At 45.3% G+C, this 19,495-nt stretch overlaps 1 protein-coding gene and 3 gene segments (V, D, J or C); all 4 read right to left on the reverse strand.

The window, feature by feature from the left end:
- The window catches only part of LOC136392856 (immunoglobulin lambda-1 light chain-like), a 50,261-nt gene extending 46,863 nt beyond the window's left edge, over nt 1–3,398 (reverse strand). The window contains 2 exon segments of the V gene segment in view: nt 2,664–2,938; nt 3,321–3,398. Coding sequence covers nt 2,664–2,938; nt 3,321–3,366 — 321 coding nt within the window.
- LOC136392851 (immunoglobulin lambda variable 5-45-like) overlaps nt 1–19,495 on the reverse strand; it is a 758,839-nt gene that overhangs the window by 79,279 nt on the left and 660,065 nt on the right.
- LOC136392853 (immunoglobulin lambda-1 light chain-like) overlaps nt 1–19,495 on the reverse strand; it is a 528,499-nt gene that overhangs the window by 75,222 nt on the left and 433,782 nt on the right. The gene's annotated exons all lie outside the window — the stretch shown is intronic.
- Nucleotides 1–19,495, reverse strand: part of LOC136392855 (Ig lambda-1 chain V regions MOPC 104E/RPC20/J558/S104-like) — a 501,112-nt gene that overhangs the window by 58,524 nt on the left and 423,093 nt on the right.

A 19,495-nucleotide genomic window follows, 5' to 3' on the forward strand; every position in this document is an offset into this window, starting at 1 on the left:
GGGAAGAGACAGGATGCAGTGTGTGTCCAGCTTATTGATGGTGACGTCATGGCTGGGAAATCCTGAGGCTCCGCCCAGCCCATATTCCCCCAGAAGCATATTTCCCACAAGGTTCACCTCTGTGGCTGGACAGACCCTGTTACTCTTATTATGATTTCTGGACACACTTTAGCAAAAACCACCAGGGAACTTTGTGAAGCATGATGTATTATTTCCCACAAGTTGGGGGCACACAAGGTGGGTCACAGGGAGACAGAGAGAGGAAGAAGAGAGAGGAGTGAGAGAACTCAAGGCTCCGTCTTTATTAGAGTCCCAGGGTGGGTGCCTCGGGTTTTGCGGATTCACTGTTTATTGTCTAAATTGAAACATAGAGCAGAAATAAGGGTGCAGGAAGGGAGAAGCGGGATCACTCAGAATACTAGACACTTAGATTACCCAGGGCTTTCCAAAAGAGGCACCTTCATGGTCAGAGCGCCCTAATTCCTTATGCGCTTGTTTTCCCAGTAGCGGGGTCACACAGCTGGCTACGTTCATTCAAGGTGGATATCTTAAAATGGATGCCTCCGTGATGAAAAACAATGTCAGGCACTTAAAATAGAAGGAGGAGGGTTCACCTGAGGCAATTTGCACACAACAGAAGGTCCTGGAGAGTATTTGGGTGGTCCCGGGACTTAGCCCTGGAGACACAGCGTGGGATGGCTCTTCCCAATGTCGGCTGTGGGTACAGGGGTGACATGAGGCAGTTGTGGCTACTCCACAGAAGACAGAGACAGAAGAACATCCATCAGCAAATACTTATCCAGCCCCAGTTCGGTCTCACACATTCCATCCCGGAGTCAGCATGAAATGACAGTTTCTGTTTGAATGGAGTTTTCTTTTTGCGGGAGGGGCAGTTAGTGACACAGTGGGTTTGCAGTCCAGTAGGAAGTCCCCACCACCTTCTACCTGTGCACTGCCCCCTCTATTTATTGAGAAGCTGGACACTTCTTCCAGTTCCCTGGTAGCTGAATTGACCATATGACCTAGCACTCGCCCAGGGGATATAAGGTTCTGTTGGCTGGATTTCTTTCGAGACTTTTTTTTCTTTGTGAAGGAAAGAAAGAGACTGGATTTGATTCATGCGCTCCTTTCCTCTGAACAGGGTGTGATAGTTGGAGCTGCAACGGCTATGCTGAGGTGGTATTCCTCAATAGGAGTAATGGAATGGAAGGTGAGAAAGATCTGGGAGCTGATGGAATTGCTGAGTATTTAGAAAACAACCATTTGACCCTAGACTTTTTGTTGGGGGAGAAATATAAGCTCCTGCCTGTTCTTGCCTCTGATGGTCTTCTGTGTGTTTTTGCACTGAAAGCATTTTTTTTTTTAAAGTAAAATTTACTTTGCAATGATAGAAACCAAAGAAAAGTTGTATACTTCCTCACATTTCAACAAATTTAAATGGAATATCTCTTGCCATAAATCAGATCTTGCTGATTTATATAACTGAAAACAGCAGTTTATATTCATCAAGGTAAAGCAAAATGAATTATTAAATGATTGTTTAAAAAATTTAAATCCAGACATAAACATATGGCTTCATTATTAACATTGGAGATAGTCCATTACTAAATTATTTCTATTATCAGTTAGCACTCATTTATAAAGATGCATTTTTTTTTTCAGGGACAGAGAGAGAAAGTCAGAGAGAGGGACAGATAGGGACAGACAGACAGGAATGGAGAGAGATGAGAAGCATCAATCACCAGTTTTTTGTTGCGACACCTTAGTTGTTCATTGATTGCTTTCTCATATGTGCCTTGACTGTGGGCCTTCAGCAGACTGAGTAACTCCTTGCTTGAGCCAGCGATCTTGGGTCCAAACTGGTAAGCTTTTTTGCTCAAGCAAGAAGAGCCCGCATTCAAGCTAGCGACCTCGGGGTCTCGAACCTGTGTCCTTTCACATCCCAGTCTGACGCTCTATCCACTGCGCCACCACTTGGTCAGGCTAAAGATGCATTCTTAACATTATATTACTATCATATTATTATTATTAAAGTGAGAGGAGGGGAGATAGAAAGACAGACTCCTATATGCACCCTGACTGGGATTCACCTGCAGCCTCTGTCTGGGGCCGATGCGTGGATCAACCAAGCTATCGTAAGCACCTGGGGCCAATGCTCAAACCAATTGAGCCACTGGATGCAAGAGGGGAAGAGGGAGAGCAAGGGGAAAGAAAGGGCAAGAGAAGCAGATGGTTGCTTCTCTTGTGTGCCCGGACTGGGAATCTAACCTGGGACATTCATATGCCGGGCTGACTCTCTATCCACTGAGTCAACAGGCCAGAGCCTCAGATGGAGCTCTTATCTGAGCATCCAGACTTATGCTTTTTGTCATTCTGGGCCCCTTCCCCCAGGCATTTCCGTCACACCCCATTACATCATTTAGAGGCTTCATGTTAACTTGACATAACTGTCATGGCTGATAGTGACTCCACATTGACTAGTCAAAAGGTGTCCAAAAAGTCCACTCTGCCCTTGCTCTAGACACCAGAGCAGACATGCTCATGTCTTTGTCTGCAGTCCCCCTGGGGCTGGAGGAGAGTATGACACAGATGGGGAAGGGGGTTTGTGTCTCACTTCCCCATCTGCCTGTGTCACTGTGAGCATCATTACTGCTATCCCACACCTGACAGTAATAGTTGGCCTCGTCCTTGGCCTGGGCCCTGCTGATGGTCAGGGTGGCTGTGTTCCCGGAGTTGGAGCCTGAGAATTGGTCCGAGATCTCTGAGGGCCGGTTGTTATCATTATAGATGACCAGCACAGGGGCCTGGCTGGGCTTCTGCTGGTACCAGTGGACACTTTTACTTCCGATGTTGTTTCCCTCACAGGTGATCCTGGCCGTCCGATTCAGGTTCACTGACACCGAGGACGGCTGTGTCAGCTCATAGGAGGCCACAGAGCCTGCAAGAGAGAAGAGGAGGAGTGGAACATGAAGATCCCATTTCCAGGAACCTCTACCTGCCTGGCCTGGACTGAGCACTAGGGATTCTCTGGACCTCTATGGCGCCCCCTCTCATCAGTCTCAGCTCAGGTGGCCCATGGTTCTCCCTGGTTGATAAAGCCTTTGAACAAATAAGAACCCTTGTCCCTTTCTCCTGTCAGATTAAGCAACTCAGGGTCACTCAGAGCCAGTGAACACAATGGTGGGTTCTCCCCCACCCTCATCCCGCAGCAGGGTCATGAACATCCTGCCCCCACTGGCAGCGCCCTGCTGAGCTCAGAGTCAGACCCAGGCTTGTCCAGGGCCCTGGGGCTGAAGGTAGTGTGAGCCTGGGCCCCGCACCTGTGCAGAGAGTGAGGAGGCCGAGGAGGAGAGGGGTCCAGGCCATGGTGGAGGTGCCCGAGTCTGCTCCCTGAGGCCCAGGCTGGGCAGGTTCCTCCCAGGCCTCTCTTATCCCCTTGCTGGAGAGAGCTGCTGGTATGCAAATCAGCCAGGGTCAGGGGCTGCCTGGGAGCTTTGTGGTTTCTGAGAAGGGCTCAGCCCCAGGGACACCGGGAAATGGGGACAGCCTCATCAGACGCCACTTTCTGCGCTGGGGATTCAGGTTCATCCTCTGGGGTCACAATGTGGGGCTGATGTCTCCACCCCAGACTGTCTCATGGCCTCATTCCCAGGCTGGCCTGGTCTAACAGAGCTCAGAGGTAAAGTCTGTCTGCATATTCTGAACCCATTATAAAATGTTAACTACAGAGGTGACGATACCAGCCTCAGGTCAGCGCAGTGAGTACCAGGACCTGAATAAATATTGCACATTGCTCATGTAATGGCACGTGGATTCTTTTTTTATTTATTTATTTATTTTAATTTAATTTTTATTTTTTTTTTGTATTTTTCTGAAGCTGGAAACGGGGAGAGACAGTCAGACAGACTCCCGCACGCGTCTGACCGGGATCCACCCGACACGCCCACCAGGGGTGACGCTCTGCCCACCAGGGGGCGATGCTCTGCCCCTCCAGGGCGTCGCTCTGCCACTCTAGCACCTGGGGCAGAGGCCAAGGAGCCATCCCCAGTGCCCGGGCCATCTTTGCTCCAATGGAGCCTTGGCTGCGGGAGGGGAAGAGAGAGACCGAGAGGAAGGAGGGGGGGGGGGTGGAGAAGCAAATGGGCGCTTCTCCTATGTGCTCTGGCCGGGAATCGAACCCGGGTCCCCCGCACGCCAGGCCGACGCTCTACCGCTGAGCCAACCAGACAGGGCCAGCACGTGGATTCTTTAGGAGCCACTGAGGAGCTGTAAGTTTCTCTCCTTGGTGAGATCTCCTGGGACATAAATGCTGTGCCTCAGTGTCCCCAGTGTGCGCCAGTGCCAGGAACTGCTCTGATGTTTGCAAAAACTTTGGCAGTTGCATTGTTTTAGCATGAATGAAGTTACCTGGAGGGGAATGAATCAACTGGATCTATGCTGGAGAAATCGGCAAATTCTACCAGAACCAAGTTTGAGAGACACAGAGTCAGAATGTAACATCAGTGTCAAAGAAGATAGTGTAGAAAACTTATAACTTTTTCTTCAGATGTGAGGTGGTGAATAACTTCCCTGCATGTTAGAGTCCCTGATGCCCAGACCCACCCAGTCTCCAGGAGGATTTATTTACCCAGTGGTCTCTGTTGCCCCCAAGTGGCCACTATGCACTAGCTGTGGAGTCTCAGGGGTGGCCTCTTTCCAGGTGTTGATTCTGAACCTCTGACTCAGGTTGTGATTCTTGATCCATGGATTATTGGTTCAAGGGAGGAATTTCTCTATGTGAATCCTGCCTTCTCAAGGCCAGGCACAAGAAGCTCAGATCACCCAGGCAAATCTGAACAGGCTCATTTGAAGGAAGAAGGCAGACCCACCTGAAGCATCTGTGCATATATCTCTGGGGTGGCGGGTTCTGGGGCTTAGACTGGGGGACACAGGACCCAAGGGCTGTTTTTACTGGTGCTGACTGCTGCTGGTGCAGGGTCAACACAGGACAGTGGATGACATGGCTCCAAAGACCGAGGCAGGAGAACTATCTCCCAACAAACAATTCAGACCCACTGGATCAGGCAGACATTCCATCCTGGGAGATCAGTGTGAGCTAGACCCTGTCCCTGTCTCAGAGTTTCCATCGTGCGGGTCGGAGCACAGAGGACATGGCTACATTGGTGACCCTGCAGATAGTCACCACCACCCTCTTCCTCTGTCTTGTCTTCCACATTTATTTAACAGCCAGACAGCTGCTAGGCTCAGGCCCCTCTTGACTGACCCTGTGGCCCAGGATTGGCCCATGTCAGTCAGCTAGGCTTCTTTCTGAAGAACTTTTGCTCTGGTGGTGGAAAGAGAAAGACTAGAAGAAAGCAGCTCTTTTCCTCTTGAACTTGAGTGTGAGAGCTGGTGCTGCCTCAGCCACCCAAGGTCCACCTTTCTTTTGAAAGGTCTTCTCACTGGGTAAAAACTTGAAAGTGTGTCAGGGACTGAAAAATCAACAGGGTTTTTAGAGTTTGGATTTCTGGGGGACAGAGGTGTGGGGAACTGGCTTAAGCTGACAGTCTGCCCAACCCCCCACCTCGCTTGCGGAAAGCTGAGCCCTTCCCCACACCTCCATGTTAGCTGTGATGCTCGTCCTGCCCCCATGTTCCCCGGGAAGACTGGCTTCTTTATGTTTGTTAAGAAATGGTGGGGGTTTTCTGCACTTGGTGGAATTCTTGGGTTGCCTTGGAAACTAATCAGAAAAGTCACTGATTTGCTAATAGCCCACTTTGCCCTATAAAATAAGGGAAGATGCGGTTTTTAGGGCGGCCATGTTTTCTGCTAGGGCTGTCTTTTTCTGCCAGCAGTAATTGTAGAGCCCTCCCGACCCCATCTTTTATTCTTTAATTCTTTAAGTGTATTTTTCTTAATTCCACACCATTCTCACTCAGGACCTGAAAATACTGGTTGTGCAGGTTCATGACAAAAGTGGATAAGTTTTTTTTACCATTGTTAATTTCTTTCCCTTTTTAGCATTCTAACGGCATTTCTCCCCTCTCTCCTCATTTGTGTTTGAAGGAGAGATCTGCTCTGATCACATGGGTTCTTCCTCTGAGAACATGTCTCTTTTCTCTGATGCTTTTATGATTTCAGCACTTGTTTTGAAGAGTTTGATGATGATCATGTTTCATTATCAAACTCCTCAACATTGTGTGAGGAAACCTTCTAAGGCCAAAAACAGAACCAGAAAGTGAGACTAGAGATGACGTGGAGTGCTCTCACACACAATCAAAAGTTCTGCTTGCCTGACCAGGCGGTGGCGCAGTGGATAGAGCATCGGACTGGGATGCGGAAGACCCAGGTTTAAGACCCCCAAGGTCGCCAGCTTGAGCTCGAGCTCATCTGGTTTGAGCAAAGCCCACCCAAGGTTGCTGGCTCGAGCAAGGGGTTACTTGGTCTGCTGTGGCCCCACGGACAAGGCACATATGAGAAATAAATCAATGAACAACTAAGGTGTCACAACAAAAAGCTAATGATTGATGCTTCTCATCTCTCTCCGTTCCTGTCTGTCTGTCCCTATCTATCCCTCTCTCTGACTCTCTCTGTCTCTGTAAAAAAAAAAAAAAAAAGTCCTCCTTGTCCCCCAATCAGAGAGGAAAAGTTCCTAATCAGGGCGTCAGGTTGACCAGTCACAAGAACTTTGCCTCAGCGGTGGGGAAATTAACACAAGACTACATGCTGCTCTGGTCCTTGCTAAGATGTAAAAGTACATTGAGAAAAGATCCAACTGTTTCCATCAACTTTACTAAATCTAATAAACGAGGGCATCACAGTGGTGCCCTCATTGGGAAGTGCTATTGTTGTACAGGACAGGCTCCCCTAAGGTCACGTCCCCCCGAGAGTGTGGCTCAGGGCTAATAACGATCTGAGGACAAGATCCCAACTCTCTGCTCAGTTCAAGATGACCTTGAAGGGCCTCTCAGCTGAGTCCCTGATGTTTCTTTTATGCTTTTTTGTGCTTGGTTTCTGTTCAACTTCTTGGATCTGTGGGATTCTCAATTTGATTGAAATTTGCACATCTCTGGCCAACCTTTCCCGAAATATTTTTTCTTCTCAACTCTCCCCCAACCTGAAATCTGCTTCAAAGGCTCCAGTTACATGCAGATGAAGGTCTGGAAGCCTTCCTGCAGTGCACTGATGCTTCTGTTCCTTCTTCTTTCAAAGACTTTGTTTTGGTCTTTGTTGAATTCTTTTTTATTTGTCATCAATTCACGAATATTTTTCTTTGCAGTATTTAATATGCTGTCAACTCATTAAGTGTAATTTTTGTCTCAGACACAGTAGTTTTTATATATAGAAGTTTGACTATTCTTTTAAAATGTTTCTTTAGTCTGCAATCAACATAGTCAATCATTCTTCTACCCTCCTCAACAAACACAATGTAGTTATAACATTCCTTTTGCATCCTTTCCCACAAATTCCATTATCTGTGCAATTTCATGGCCCATTTGGATTGATTGAATGTTTTTGGTTATTGTGGCTCATATTTTCCTACTTATTCTCAAGATATTTGATAGGATGCAGGCCTTGTGAATATTTCCTTGATTAGTGCACAATATTTGTATTTCTATATACATTTTTGTCTTCTTGGTTATTCTTTTTAAATTAATTAATTTATTTTTTCTTCTTTTCCAAGTGAGAGGAAGGGAGATAGAGAGAAAGACTCTTACATGTGCCCTGACTAGATCCACCAAGCAACCCTGTCTGGGGCCGATGCTCTGCTCATCTTGGGGTCATGCTTACAACTGAGCTATTTTTAGCACCTGAGGAGGAGGCTCCCCAGAGCCATCCTCAGCACCTGGGCTGAGGCACTCAAACCAATCAAGCCATGGCTGCAGGAGGGGAAGAGAGAGAAAGAAGAGGATGGGGAGGGGTGGAGAAGCAGATAGTTGCTTCTCCTGTGTGCTCTGACTAGAAATTGAACCCTGGACTTTCACACACTGGGCTGATGCTCTACCACTGAGCCAACTGGCCAAAGCCTAGTTATTCTAGATTTTAGTAAAGTTGATGGAAACAGTTTGATCTTTTCTCAATGTACTTTTACATCTTAGGAAGGAGTAGAGCAACATGTGGTCTTTTTAAAATTAATTTATTGTGTTTACATTTTTGTGTTTACATATTACAATTTCTAGTGTTCCCCGAATACATCCTCCCCTCCCCCGTGTTCCCCAGTACATCCTCCCGTCCCCCTCCCCATAACTCCCTCCTCCCTTCCCTCCAGGATTTGCTTTTCTGCTCTCATTCCATCCTATCACCCAATCATCCCCTTTCCCTCTGTCCGCTTTCCTTCTGGATCCTTTGATCCCACCTCTGTCTCTATTCTGCTCCTCAGTTCATATTGTTTATCGGATTCCTCAAATGAATGAGGTCATATGATATTTTTCTTTCTCTGCCTGGCTTATTTCACTTAACATAATAGTTTTCAGGTCCATCCATATTGTCGCAAAAGTAATATTTCCTTCTTTTTCATAGCCCCATAATATTCCATTGTGTATATGTACCATTTCTTTTTAATCCATTTGTCCACTGTCAGACACTTGAGCTGTTTCCAGATCTTGGCTAATGTAAACAATGCTGCCATAAACATGGGGGTGCATTTCTCCTTTTGAATTGCTGATGTGGTGTTCTTGGGATATATTCTTAAAAGTGGGATGGCTGGGTCAAAAGGCAGTTCAATTTTTAATTTTTTGAGGAATCTCCATACTGTTTTCCATAGTGGCTGCACCAGTCTGCATTCCCACCAGCAGTGCAGGAGGGTTCCCTTTTCTCTACATCCTCGCCAGCACTTATTCCGTGTTGTTTTGTTGATGAGCGCCATTCTGACTGGTGTGAGGTGATATCTCATTGTGGTTTTAATTTGCATTTCTCTAATGAGTAGTGATTTTGAGTATTTTGCATATGCCTATTGGCCATCTGTATGTCCTCTTTGGAGAAATGTCTATTCATTTCTTTTGACCATTTTTTTGATTGGATTGTTTATCTTCCTGGTGTTGATTTTTTACAAGTTCTTTATAAATTTTGGTTATTAACCCCTTATCAAACATATTGTTGAATATATTCTCCCATTACGTGGTTTGCCTTTTTATTTTGTTCATATTGTCTTTAGCTGTGCAAAAGCTTTTTAGTTTGATATAGTCCCATTTGTTTATCCTGTCCTTTATTTCCCTTGCACGTGGAGATAAATCAGCTAATATCATATATTGCTGCGAGTGATGTTGGAGAGCTTATTGCCTATGTTTTCCTCTAGGATGCTTTTGGTCTCATGACTTACATTTAAGTCTTTTATCCATTTTGAGTTTATTTTTGTGAATGGTGTAAGTTGATGGTCTAGTTTTATTTTTTTTGCAAGTAGCTGTCCAATTTTCCCAACATCGTTTGTTAAGGAGACTGTCTTTACTCCATTGTATGCTATTACCACCCTTGTCAAATATCAATTGTTCATAAAGGTGCGGGTTTATTTCTGGGTTCTTTGTTCTGTTCCATTGATCTATATGCCTGTTATTATGCCAGTACCAGGCTGTTTTGAGTATAATGGCTTTGTAGTATAACTTGTATTGGGAAGTGTGATACCACCCACTTTATTCTTCTTTTTCAAAATTGTGGAGGCTGTGTTCTTTTTTGGTTCCATATGAATTTTTGGAATATTTGTTCTATATCTTTGAAGTATGCCCTTGGTATTTTCATAGGAATTGTATTGAATTTATAAATTGCTTTGGGTAATATGGACATTTTAATGATGTTTATTCTTTCTAGCCATGAACACGGTATATGCTTCCACTTGTTTGTATCTTCTCTGATTTCTTTTATCAATGTTTTATAATTTTCCAAGTACAAGTCTTTAGCCTCCTTGGTTAAATTTACTCCTAGGTATTTTTTTGTTGTTGTTGCGATAGTGAAGGGGATTATTTTCTTAATTTCTCTGTCAGACAGATCATTGTTGGTGTATAAAAATGCCACTAACTTCTGAGTATTAATTTTATATCCTGACACCTTGCTGAATTCATTTTTCAGGTCCAGTAGGTTTTTGACTGCAACTTTAGGGTTTTCTATGTATAATATCATATCGTCAGCAAATAATGATAGTTTTGCTTCTTTTCCAGTTTGGATGCCTTTTATTTCTTCTTCTTGTCTGATTGCTGTGGCTAGGACTTCCAGAACTATATTGAATAAGAGTGGTGAAAGGGGGCACCCAGCCTTGTTCCTGATCTTAAGGGTATTGCTTTTAATATTTTCCCATTGAGTATGATGTTGACTGTTGGCTTGTCATAGATGGCCTTTATCATGTTGAGGTATGTTCCCTGTATTCCCACTTTGCTAAGAGTTTTGATCATAAATGGGTGCTGGATTTTATTGAATGCTTTTTCTGCATCTATTGATATTATCATGTGGTTTTTGTCCTTCTTTTTGTTTATATGATGAATCACATTGATTGATTTGCAAATATTGTACCAGCCTTGCCTCCCCAGATTAAATCCCACTTGATCAGGATGTATGATTTTTTTCATGTATTGCTGGATCCAGTTTGCTAATATTTTGTTGAGAATTTTAGCATCTAAGTTCATCAGGGATATTGGCCTATAGTTTTCTTTCTTTGTGTTTTCTCTGCCTGGTTTTGGAATCAGAATTATGCTCACCTCATAAAAAGATCTTGGAAGTTTTCCCTCCTCTTGAATTTTTTGAAATAGCTTGAGAAGGATATGAGTTAATTCTTTGAATGTTTGGTAGAATTCACCTGTGAAGCCATCTGGCCCAGGGCTTTTGTTTGTTGGTAGTTTTTTTTTATAATAGTTTTGATCTCATTTGTTGTAATCAGTTTATTTAGGTTTTTAGATTCTTCCAGATTGATTTTTGAAAGATTATATTTTTTCAAGGAATTTGTCCATTTCACCTAGGTTGTCTAATTTTTTGGCATACAATTCTTCATAGTACTTTCTTACAATCCTTTGTATTTCTGTTGTGTCCGTTGTTACTTCTCCACCCTCATTTCTAATTTTATTTATTTGAATCTTTTCTCTTTTTTTCTTGGTGAGCCTGGATAAGGGTTCATCGATCTGGTTTACTTTTTCAAAGAACCAGCTCTTGGTTTCATTGATCTTCTGTACTGTTTTTTTGGTCTCTATGTCATTTATTTCTGCTCTGATCTTTATTATTTCCTTCCTTCTACTTCTTCTAGGCTTTACTTGCTGTTCTTTTTCTAGTTCTTTTAGATGCAGGATTAAGTTGTTTATTTGAGCTTTTTCTAGTTTCTTAAAGGTTGCTTATAATGCTATGAACTTCCCTCTCAGCACTGCTTTTGCTATGTCCCACAGATTTTGAGTTGTTGTATGCTCATTTTCATTTGTTTCAAGGACAGTTTTGATTCCTTCTTTGATCTCATTGTTGATCCATTCATTATTTAATAACATGCTGTTTAGTTTCCAAGTGTTTGAGTGTTTTTCAGTTTTTCTATTGTAGTTGATTTCTAGTTTCATGCCATTGTGATCAGAGAAGATGCTTAATATGGTTTCAATCTTTGTAAATTTGTTGAGACTCGTTTTATGCCCTAATATGTGGTCTATCCTACAGAATGTACCATGCACACTTGAAAAGAATGTATATATATTCTGCTGCTTTAGGGTGAAAGGTTCTGAAGATATCTATTAAATCCAGTTGATCTAGTTTGTTTCTTAATTCTGCTGTTTCTTTGTTAATTTTCTTTCTTGAGGATCTATCCATTGATGTCAGTGGGGTATTGAAATCCCCTACTATTATATATAATATTGCTGTTGATCTCTCCCTTTATGTCCATTAAAATCTGCTTTATATATTTAGGTGCTCCTATATTAGGTGCATAGATATTTATAATGGTTATCTTTTCCTGTGGGATTGCTCCTTTTATCAATATGTAGTGACCTTATTTATCCCTTACTATAGTCTTTGTTTTAAAGTCTATTTTGTCAGATATAAGCATTGCTACCCTAACTTTTTTTCATTTCCATTTGCATGAAATATTTTTTCCATCCTTTTACTTTCAGTCTATGTGTATCTTTTGTTTTGAGGTGGGTCTCCTGTAGACAACATATATATGGGTCCTGTTTTCTTATCCATTCAGCTACCCTATGTCTTTTGATTGGAGCATTTAATCCATTTACATTTAAGGTTATTATTATTATTTTTTAAAATTTTTATTTGTTTTTTTTTTTAAATTTTTATTTTATTTATTCATTTTAGAGAAGAGAGAGAGAAGGACAGAGAGACAGAGATGGGGGGAGGAGCTGGAAGCATCAACTCCAATATGTGCCCCGACCAGGCAAGCCCAGGGTTTCGAACCGGCGACCTCAGCATTTCCAGGTCGACGCTTTATCCACTGCGCCACCACAGGTCAGGCTAAGGTTATTATTGATATGTAGTTGTTTATTGCCATTTTTTTCTTTAAATCTATATTCTTATTTAAATATATATATTTTTTCTTTTTTAATTTTTTCCCCCTGCTTTGTTCTGTCTGCAGCAGGCCCCTTAACATTTCTTGCAGCATTGGTTGGTTGTGATGAATTCCTTGAGTTTTTTTTTGTCTGGGAAGCTTTTTATTTCCCCTTTAATTTAATTTAATTTTATTGTTTTACAGAGACAGAGAGTCAGAGATAGGGACAGACAGACAGAAACGTAGAGAGATGAGAAGCATTAATTATCAGTTTTTTGTTGTGACACCTTAGTTGTTCATTGATTGCTTTCTCATATGTGCCTTGACCATGGGGCTACAGTAGACCAAGTAACCCCTTGCTCAAACCAGTGACTTTGGGTCCAAGCTGGTGAGCTTTTTTGCTCAAACCACACGAGCCCCGCGCTCAAGCTGGCGACCTCAGCGTCTCAAACCTGGGTCCTCCGCATCCCAGTCCAATGCTCTATCCATTGTGCCACCGCTTGGTCAGGCTCTCCTTCAATTTTAAATGATAGTCTTGCTGGATAAAGAAGTCTTGGTTGTAGGTTCTTGTTCTGCATTACTTTGAATATTTCTTGTCAATCCCTTCTGGCCTTAGGTGTTTCTGTTGAGAAGTCAGATGTCATCTTATGGGTGTTCCTATGTAGGTGATTAACTGTTTTTCTCTTACAGCCTTTAATATTCTTTCTTTATCTCTTAGCTTTGGTATTTTGATTATGATATGTCTTGGTGTGAGTCTCTTTGGATTCTTTTTTAATGGGGTTCTCTCTTCTTCTTGAACTTGTGTGACTCTTTCCTCCATCAATTTAGGGAAATTTTCAGCTAAAATTTCTTCAAAGAACTTCTCTAGTCTTTGTTCTTTCTCTTCTCCTTCAAGGAACCTCTATTATGTGGATATTGTTTCTCTTCATGTTGTCACAGAGCTCTCTTAGAGTTTCCTCAGACTTTTAAAATCTCTTTTCTTTTTGCTTTTCTGCTTCCATGCTTTTGCTTATCTTGTCCGCTAAGTCGCTGATTCGATCCTCTGCTTCATTCATCCTGCTTTTTAAAAATTTTTTTTTATTTTTTTTTATTTTTCTGAAGCTGGAAATGGGGAGAGACAGTCAGACAGACTCCCGCATGCGCCCGACTGGGATCCACCTGGCACACCCACCAGGGGTGACGCTCTGCCCACCAGGGGGCGATGCTCTGCCCCTCCGGGGCGTCGCTCTGTCACAACCAGAGCCACTCCAGTGCCTGGGGAAGAGGCCAAGGAGCCATCCTCAGCGCCTGGGCCATCTTTGCTTCAATGGAGCCTCGGCTGTGGGAGGGGAAGAGAGAGACAGAGAGGAAGGAGAGGGGGAGGGGTGGAGAAGCAGATGGGTGCTTCTCCTGTGTGCCCTGACCGGGAATTGAACCCGGGATTTCTTCATGCCAGGCCGACGTTCTACCACTGAGCCAACCGGCCAGGGCTCATTCATCCTGCTTTTAATTCCTTCTAGTGTAGTCTTCATTTCTGATACTGTGTTTGTCATTTCTGTCTGGTTCTTCTTTATGATTTCTGTGTCCTTTTTGATGCTTACAATTTCTTTATTGAGGTGTTCATTAAGTCCATCCATTGTAGCTTTGAGATCCTTAAGCATCCTAACAATCATTATTTTATATGGTACATCTGGTAATTTGAATACTTCCGATTCATCTCGGACATTTTCTGAGGATTTATCTTGTTGAAGCATATGCCTTATGCTTCTCTGCCTTCCCATTATGTATGACTTATAGGCTTCTTCCAGTTGTGGTCTCCTTACCTAGTAGAGCTGCTTTGAAGTCTTGATTTGTTTGTTTTCTTAACTCGGTGGTAATCCTGTTTACTGATCTCAGCAGGGGGTTTATTTGAAAGTATATCCAGGAATGTGGTGGGTGTAACCTCTGAGACTGCCAGCTACTCTCTTGGGGCGGGGTGCTCTCTCAGCTTCAGTAGGGAGAGTTGTATCTCAGATCTCCATAGAGACCTGAGTTACTGGCCCTCCCCCCCACTTCCTGTTTTCAGCTGTGTCTTTTTTCCCTGATTGGAGCTGGAGAGCTTTCTGGAGGTGGGTCACTGGGAACCACTTTAGGCTTGTGCTGTGTGAAGGTATCAATCCCTCTCCCAGCTATGGCCGCCTCTGTACTGGATGAGTCAGCTTCTCAGATCATCACATGCATTCCTCTGCCTGTCACCCTCTGTCTCTCTCTCTCCCCTTTCCTTTTGGAGGACAAACCAGCTCTCTTAGCCCACTTCATTCCCAGGTCCCCAGGCAAGTGGCTGTGAGCGATATTTTCTGCTCTTCTCCTTGTAATGAGAGCCCTTCTGGGCTCTCAGCTTCACCTCCCCTTTGCTCCTGGAAGCAGGGGAGCCCGCACCACGCCTCTGCACTCCCTACCAGGCTAAGTGTGGCTTCTTCTTTGCTCCTTGGTTTTTGAGACCTGTTCTCTTAGTCCAAAGTTGGTTTTTCATGTTGATTGTTTTTAAATTAATTTGTAATCCAGTTTGGTGGTGTGAACTGGGAGTCCGTGCATCTGCCTACTCTGCTGCCATCTTCTAATATTGAGCAGCATGTAGTCTTGTGTTAATTTTCCCACCACTGAGGCAAAGCCCTTGTGACTGGTCAACCTGATTAGGAACTTTTCCTCTCTGACTGGGGGACAAGCAGGACTTTTGATTGTGTGTGAGAGCACTCCACATCATTTCTAGTCTCTCTGTCTGGTACTCTTTTTGGCCTCAGAAGGTTTCCTCACATAATGGAATGATCAGAACTCATGAATATTTGCAGTTTCCTGAAAGGAAGTGGAACATGGTGAATCACATGAAGTAGGGTTTGGGGATGATTTCTCTGGAGGTGTGAGAGGCAAGACTGTGTGACCTGCTTTGTGGAGACAGTGGAGGACTCAGCTGAGAGGCCCTACAAGGTCACCTTGATCTGCACAGAGACTTGAGATCTTGTCCTTAGATCGTTATTAGCCCTGAGCCACACTTTCAGGGGATGTGACCATAGGGGAGCCTGTCCTGAACAAACAATAGCGCTTCCCAATGAGGGCACCACTATGAGCCACCAGGCCCCCACAAGGTTAGGTCAACTGTGAGGAGAGACCTTGGTGGACTCCTCTGTGTCCAATAAACTGATTTGCTCTTTTCAGAATGCAGGCTACCTTGATATCCTAAAGCTTCCTAAAGTCAGATGAGCCAGGTAGTTCTGGGAGGAATCCAAGTCAGGTGACTGATAATGGCCTAATATCCATCAAACAAATATTCAGGGTCCATTACACTGAATGTATATCTCACTCTTCTGTCCTTCCATTCAGGCCCTCTGTCCCCAACTCAATGCAGGTACAGAAAATAACAGGACAGTCTGGTCTGGTAACCCTGAATCTAGTTTTATTCATCCTCTGTGGAGACTGGGTAGGCTAGAGGGCTGTCTGGGGATCTCAGATCTGGGGACCTGGACCAGACCTGTGTCTAGATTTGTGTATAGTTCCCTTCAGGCTCAAAAAAAGTATGACACAGATGAAGAAGGGGGTTTGTGTCTCACTTCCCCATCTGTCTGTGCTGCTGTAAATGTGGTAATGCCACTTGCAGACTGAGAATAATAGTTGCCCTTGTTCTTAGCCTGGGCCCCAATGATGGATAGGGTGACTGTCGTTCCTGAGGAAGAGGCAGGGAATCAGTCAGGGATCCTCGAGGGCCACTTGCTATCTTCATAAATGATCAGCACAGGTGCCTGGCAGGGCTTCTGCTGGTAGCAGTGAGTATATTTCTCATCTAGTAAATCTCCAGTGCAGCTGATCCTCGCCGTCTCTCCCAAGGCCACTGACAAGGAAGGTGGTGACTGGGTCACCTTGTAGGAGGTCACGGAGCTTTTGAGAAGAGAGAAAAGATTTGAGGGTGAAGACCCATTCCCAGTAGGTTCCGCCTGAGGCTGTGCTGGACTGAGCTCAGGGGTGGGACAGGACCAGCTGAGGGCACTGTGGGGCTGGGCCTGCAGGCAGGGCCCGGAGGCCGCACCTGTGCAGAGAGTGAGGAGGGGGATCAGGAGAGGGGTTAAGGCCATGGTGGAGATGCCCCAGGTTCTGCCTCTGAGCCCACAGCAGCTGGGGATGTGGCCTCTGGGCCCCTCTTATCCTCTATGCAGGGGGAGGGGGAACTCATCATGTAAATCCCCTTCCTCCCTCTGGTGCCCTGTTGAGTGGCTACAGCTGAGCAGAGGGCACCTGGGCTTAGGGAGGATTTAAATTCAGGCCTCACTCCCAGGTCTGTATCCAGGTCCCGGAGCTCTCTGGGTGCTGAGGGAGACAGTGCTGACACCTGTCCCAGCAACAGCACACCTGCCTCAGGCTGAATCCTGGGCACCCTCCCTGGGCTTGGGGAGCACCCTCAGTCACCCCTTAGTAATGAGGTCGTCCATGTGGCTGGGGTGAGGAGTGCTCACAGGGACAGTGGTCATGCTGGTGTGCGAGAGGCCAGATTCCAAGGTCATACACAGTGACATTCATTCATCATGGACCTTCCAGGAAATTGTTACTTTTTACTCTTGTGTTTTGGAAAACAAAACATAGAAGGTCATTTGTGATCCAAAGTTATAGAAAAGTTCTTGACACCAGGTGCTTGATTCATAAAAAGAAAGATTAATTGCACCACACTGTACTATATACCAAAGTTTATTTTGCTTTGCAAAATTGTCTAAAGGAGATGAAAAAGACAAATAACAGACTGAGAGAAAATACTTGCAAAGTAAATATCAAATGAAAAATTATGCTTAGAGTGTAAAAGGAACTCTCAAAACTAAAGAATGAAAAGATAACAAACTACTACAATCCATTGAGAAAATGGGTGGGGACAGAAACAGGTACGTCATGGCAGAGGGCAGAGCAGTTACAATAAGAACGTGGAATGTCATTCATCATTAGCCATCAGGGAAATGCCAATTAAAACAATGAGGAGATATCACCACACACTTGTCAGAATGGCTAAAAAAAGAAAACAAAATGGTGAGTCTGACCGGTGGTGGCGCAGTGGAGAGAGTGTTGACCTAGAATGCTGAGGTCCCAGGCTAGAAACCCCAAAGTCACAGAATTGAGCACAGGCTCATGCGGCTTGAACATGGCCTCGCCAGCTTGTGCACATGGTCACCGGCTTCAGCGTGGGCTCATCAACATGTTTTATCCACTGATCACCTGGCCACGGCCTCATCAGAAAAGTGGAAGGAGAGTAGATGCAGAAACATGAGAAGTTTCATGTTTGGGACATTTGCCATGGGCAACAGTTCCTGGAAACATGGAACTTCACATGCACATGCTCAAATGTGCATGCACACACAAGACACACACACACACAATGTGCACACATTCCTGACACGCACACATGCATGCATGCATGCACACCTGTGCACTGCCCTTTGCACAAGTCCTGCTCACCAGGATTTGGGCACAAGGACAAGGTCCTTGTTATGCATCCTGGGATGTCCCAGAAGAACACAGCAGGGTTACTTCCTCTTTATGCCTTCCCTGATGCCTGTCACCTCAACCCTGTTGTTTCATATGAGTCGTCCCTATGTGTGATTCCTGGTCCTGGGAGGCACACTGGTTCTACAGACACTGCAACCAGAGCTGTACACGATGACATGAGTGTCTGTCCTGACCCAACCACAGAGGCTGGCATGGGGGCCTGGGGCCAGGTGAGGACAGACAGTATTGGGCCGGTGTCCCTGAGGGGAAGGGAGGCTGTGGCAGAGAAAGCAGGGACAGCTCACACGGCTCCCTCTGGCTCAGTGCAGAGAGGCACAAAGGGAGATGCTTAGATGGCAGCAGAAAGGACTTTGTTTGGTAGCTAGTTCTCCCTCCACTGAGGCAAAGCTCTTCTGACTGGTCAACCTGGTGACTTAATTGGGAACTTTACTTTTGTCCAGGCATGAAGACATGTAGATGCTGGGGGGTGTTCCCTCTTATGTCTTGGCTGGCTCTGTCCTCAGCCTCAAGCATTTCCACCACGGGTGCCGCTTAGTCCCCGGGACCCTGTGCAGACCTGCAGAGATCTCTGTGCAGCTCTCTCCTCTCCACACTCCACCCTCCAGACTCTCATTTCCTCCTCGGGCCTTGGAGGCGCTGTGACTGGGAATCTCATTCAGGGATTTCAGGGATCTCTATGGAAGGAAGTAGCAGACAAGACTTGGTAACTGCAAAGTGCTGACAATGAGGGCTCAGGGGGAGGCTGCCAAATCCCCCTGAACAAGCAGGGCCATGGGAACTTGGCATCAGGCCATCACTGGCCTGACTCACTCTCAGGGGAAGACAATGACCTGAGAGTGTCTGCCACAGTGGACCTTCCCAGTGATAGCACAGCGTCAGCAGCCAGGGGCTCCCAGCCGTGCTGGCCGGTGTGTCAACACTAGTTTCCTTCATTCAGGGTCCTAGGCTGCTCTGGAGTCTGGGGCTTTAAAAGCTCAGCTGAGCTGGGAGGTGTGGGGATTAATCCAGAACGTTTTCCCATGAGTGGACTTGTCATTGTTATGTAGAATTCAAGGACCATTACTCTGTACTCAGGTTTCCAGCAGTCTGTCTGTTAACTCAGGTCCTCTTCCCAGAAATCACACTGGGGCATAGACACAGCAGGACAGCCTGGTGCTGCCCGCCCAGAACCCCCTTCTGCCCCACCCTCTGCAGGGCTGCCTGAGGCTGGGAGGAAGGGCAGTTGGAGTCATCAGAAATGGAATCTTGGCCAAACCTGCTCATGGCTGTGTCCACAGTCCTCCTGGGTGTCGAGGAGCGTGTGCCACAGAAGGAAGTTTTTGTCTCACTTCCCTGTCTGCCTGTGTCACTGTGAGCTTTACTACTGCCGTCCCACACAGCACAGTAATAGACGGCCTCGTCCTTGGCCTGGGCCCTGCTGATGGTCAGAGTGGCTGTGCTCCCCTAGCTGGAGCCTGAGAATCAGTCTGGGATCCCTGAGGGCTGCGTGTTGCTATAATAAATGACCAGCAAAGAGGGCTGGTCGGGCTTCTGCTGGTACCAGTTAGCATATTTGCCTCCAATATATATAGT

The sequence above is a fragment of the Saccopteryx leptura genome, chromosome 2 (assembly GCF_036850995.1).
Source record: "Saccopteryx leptura isolate mSacLep1 chromosome 2, mSacLep1_pri_phased_curated, whole genome shotgun sequence".
In the NCBI taxonomy this organism is placed as follows: Eukaryota; Metazoa; Chordata; class Mammalia; order Chiroptera; family Emballonuridae; genus Saccopteryx; species Saccopteryx leptura.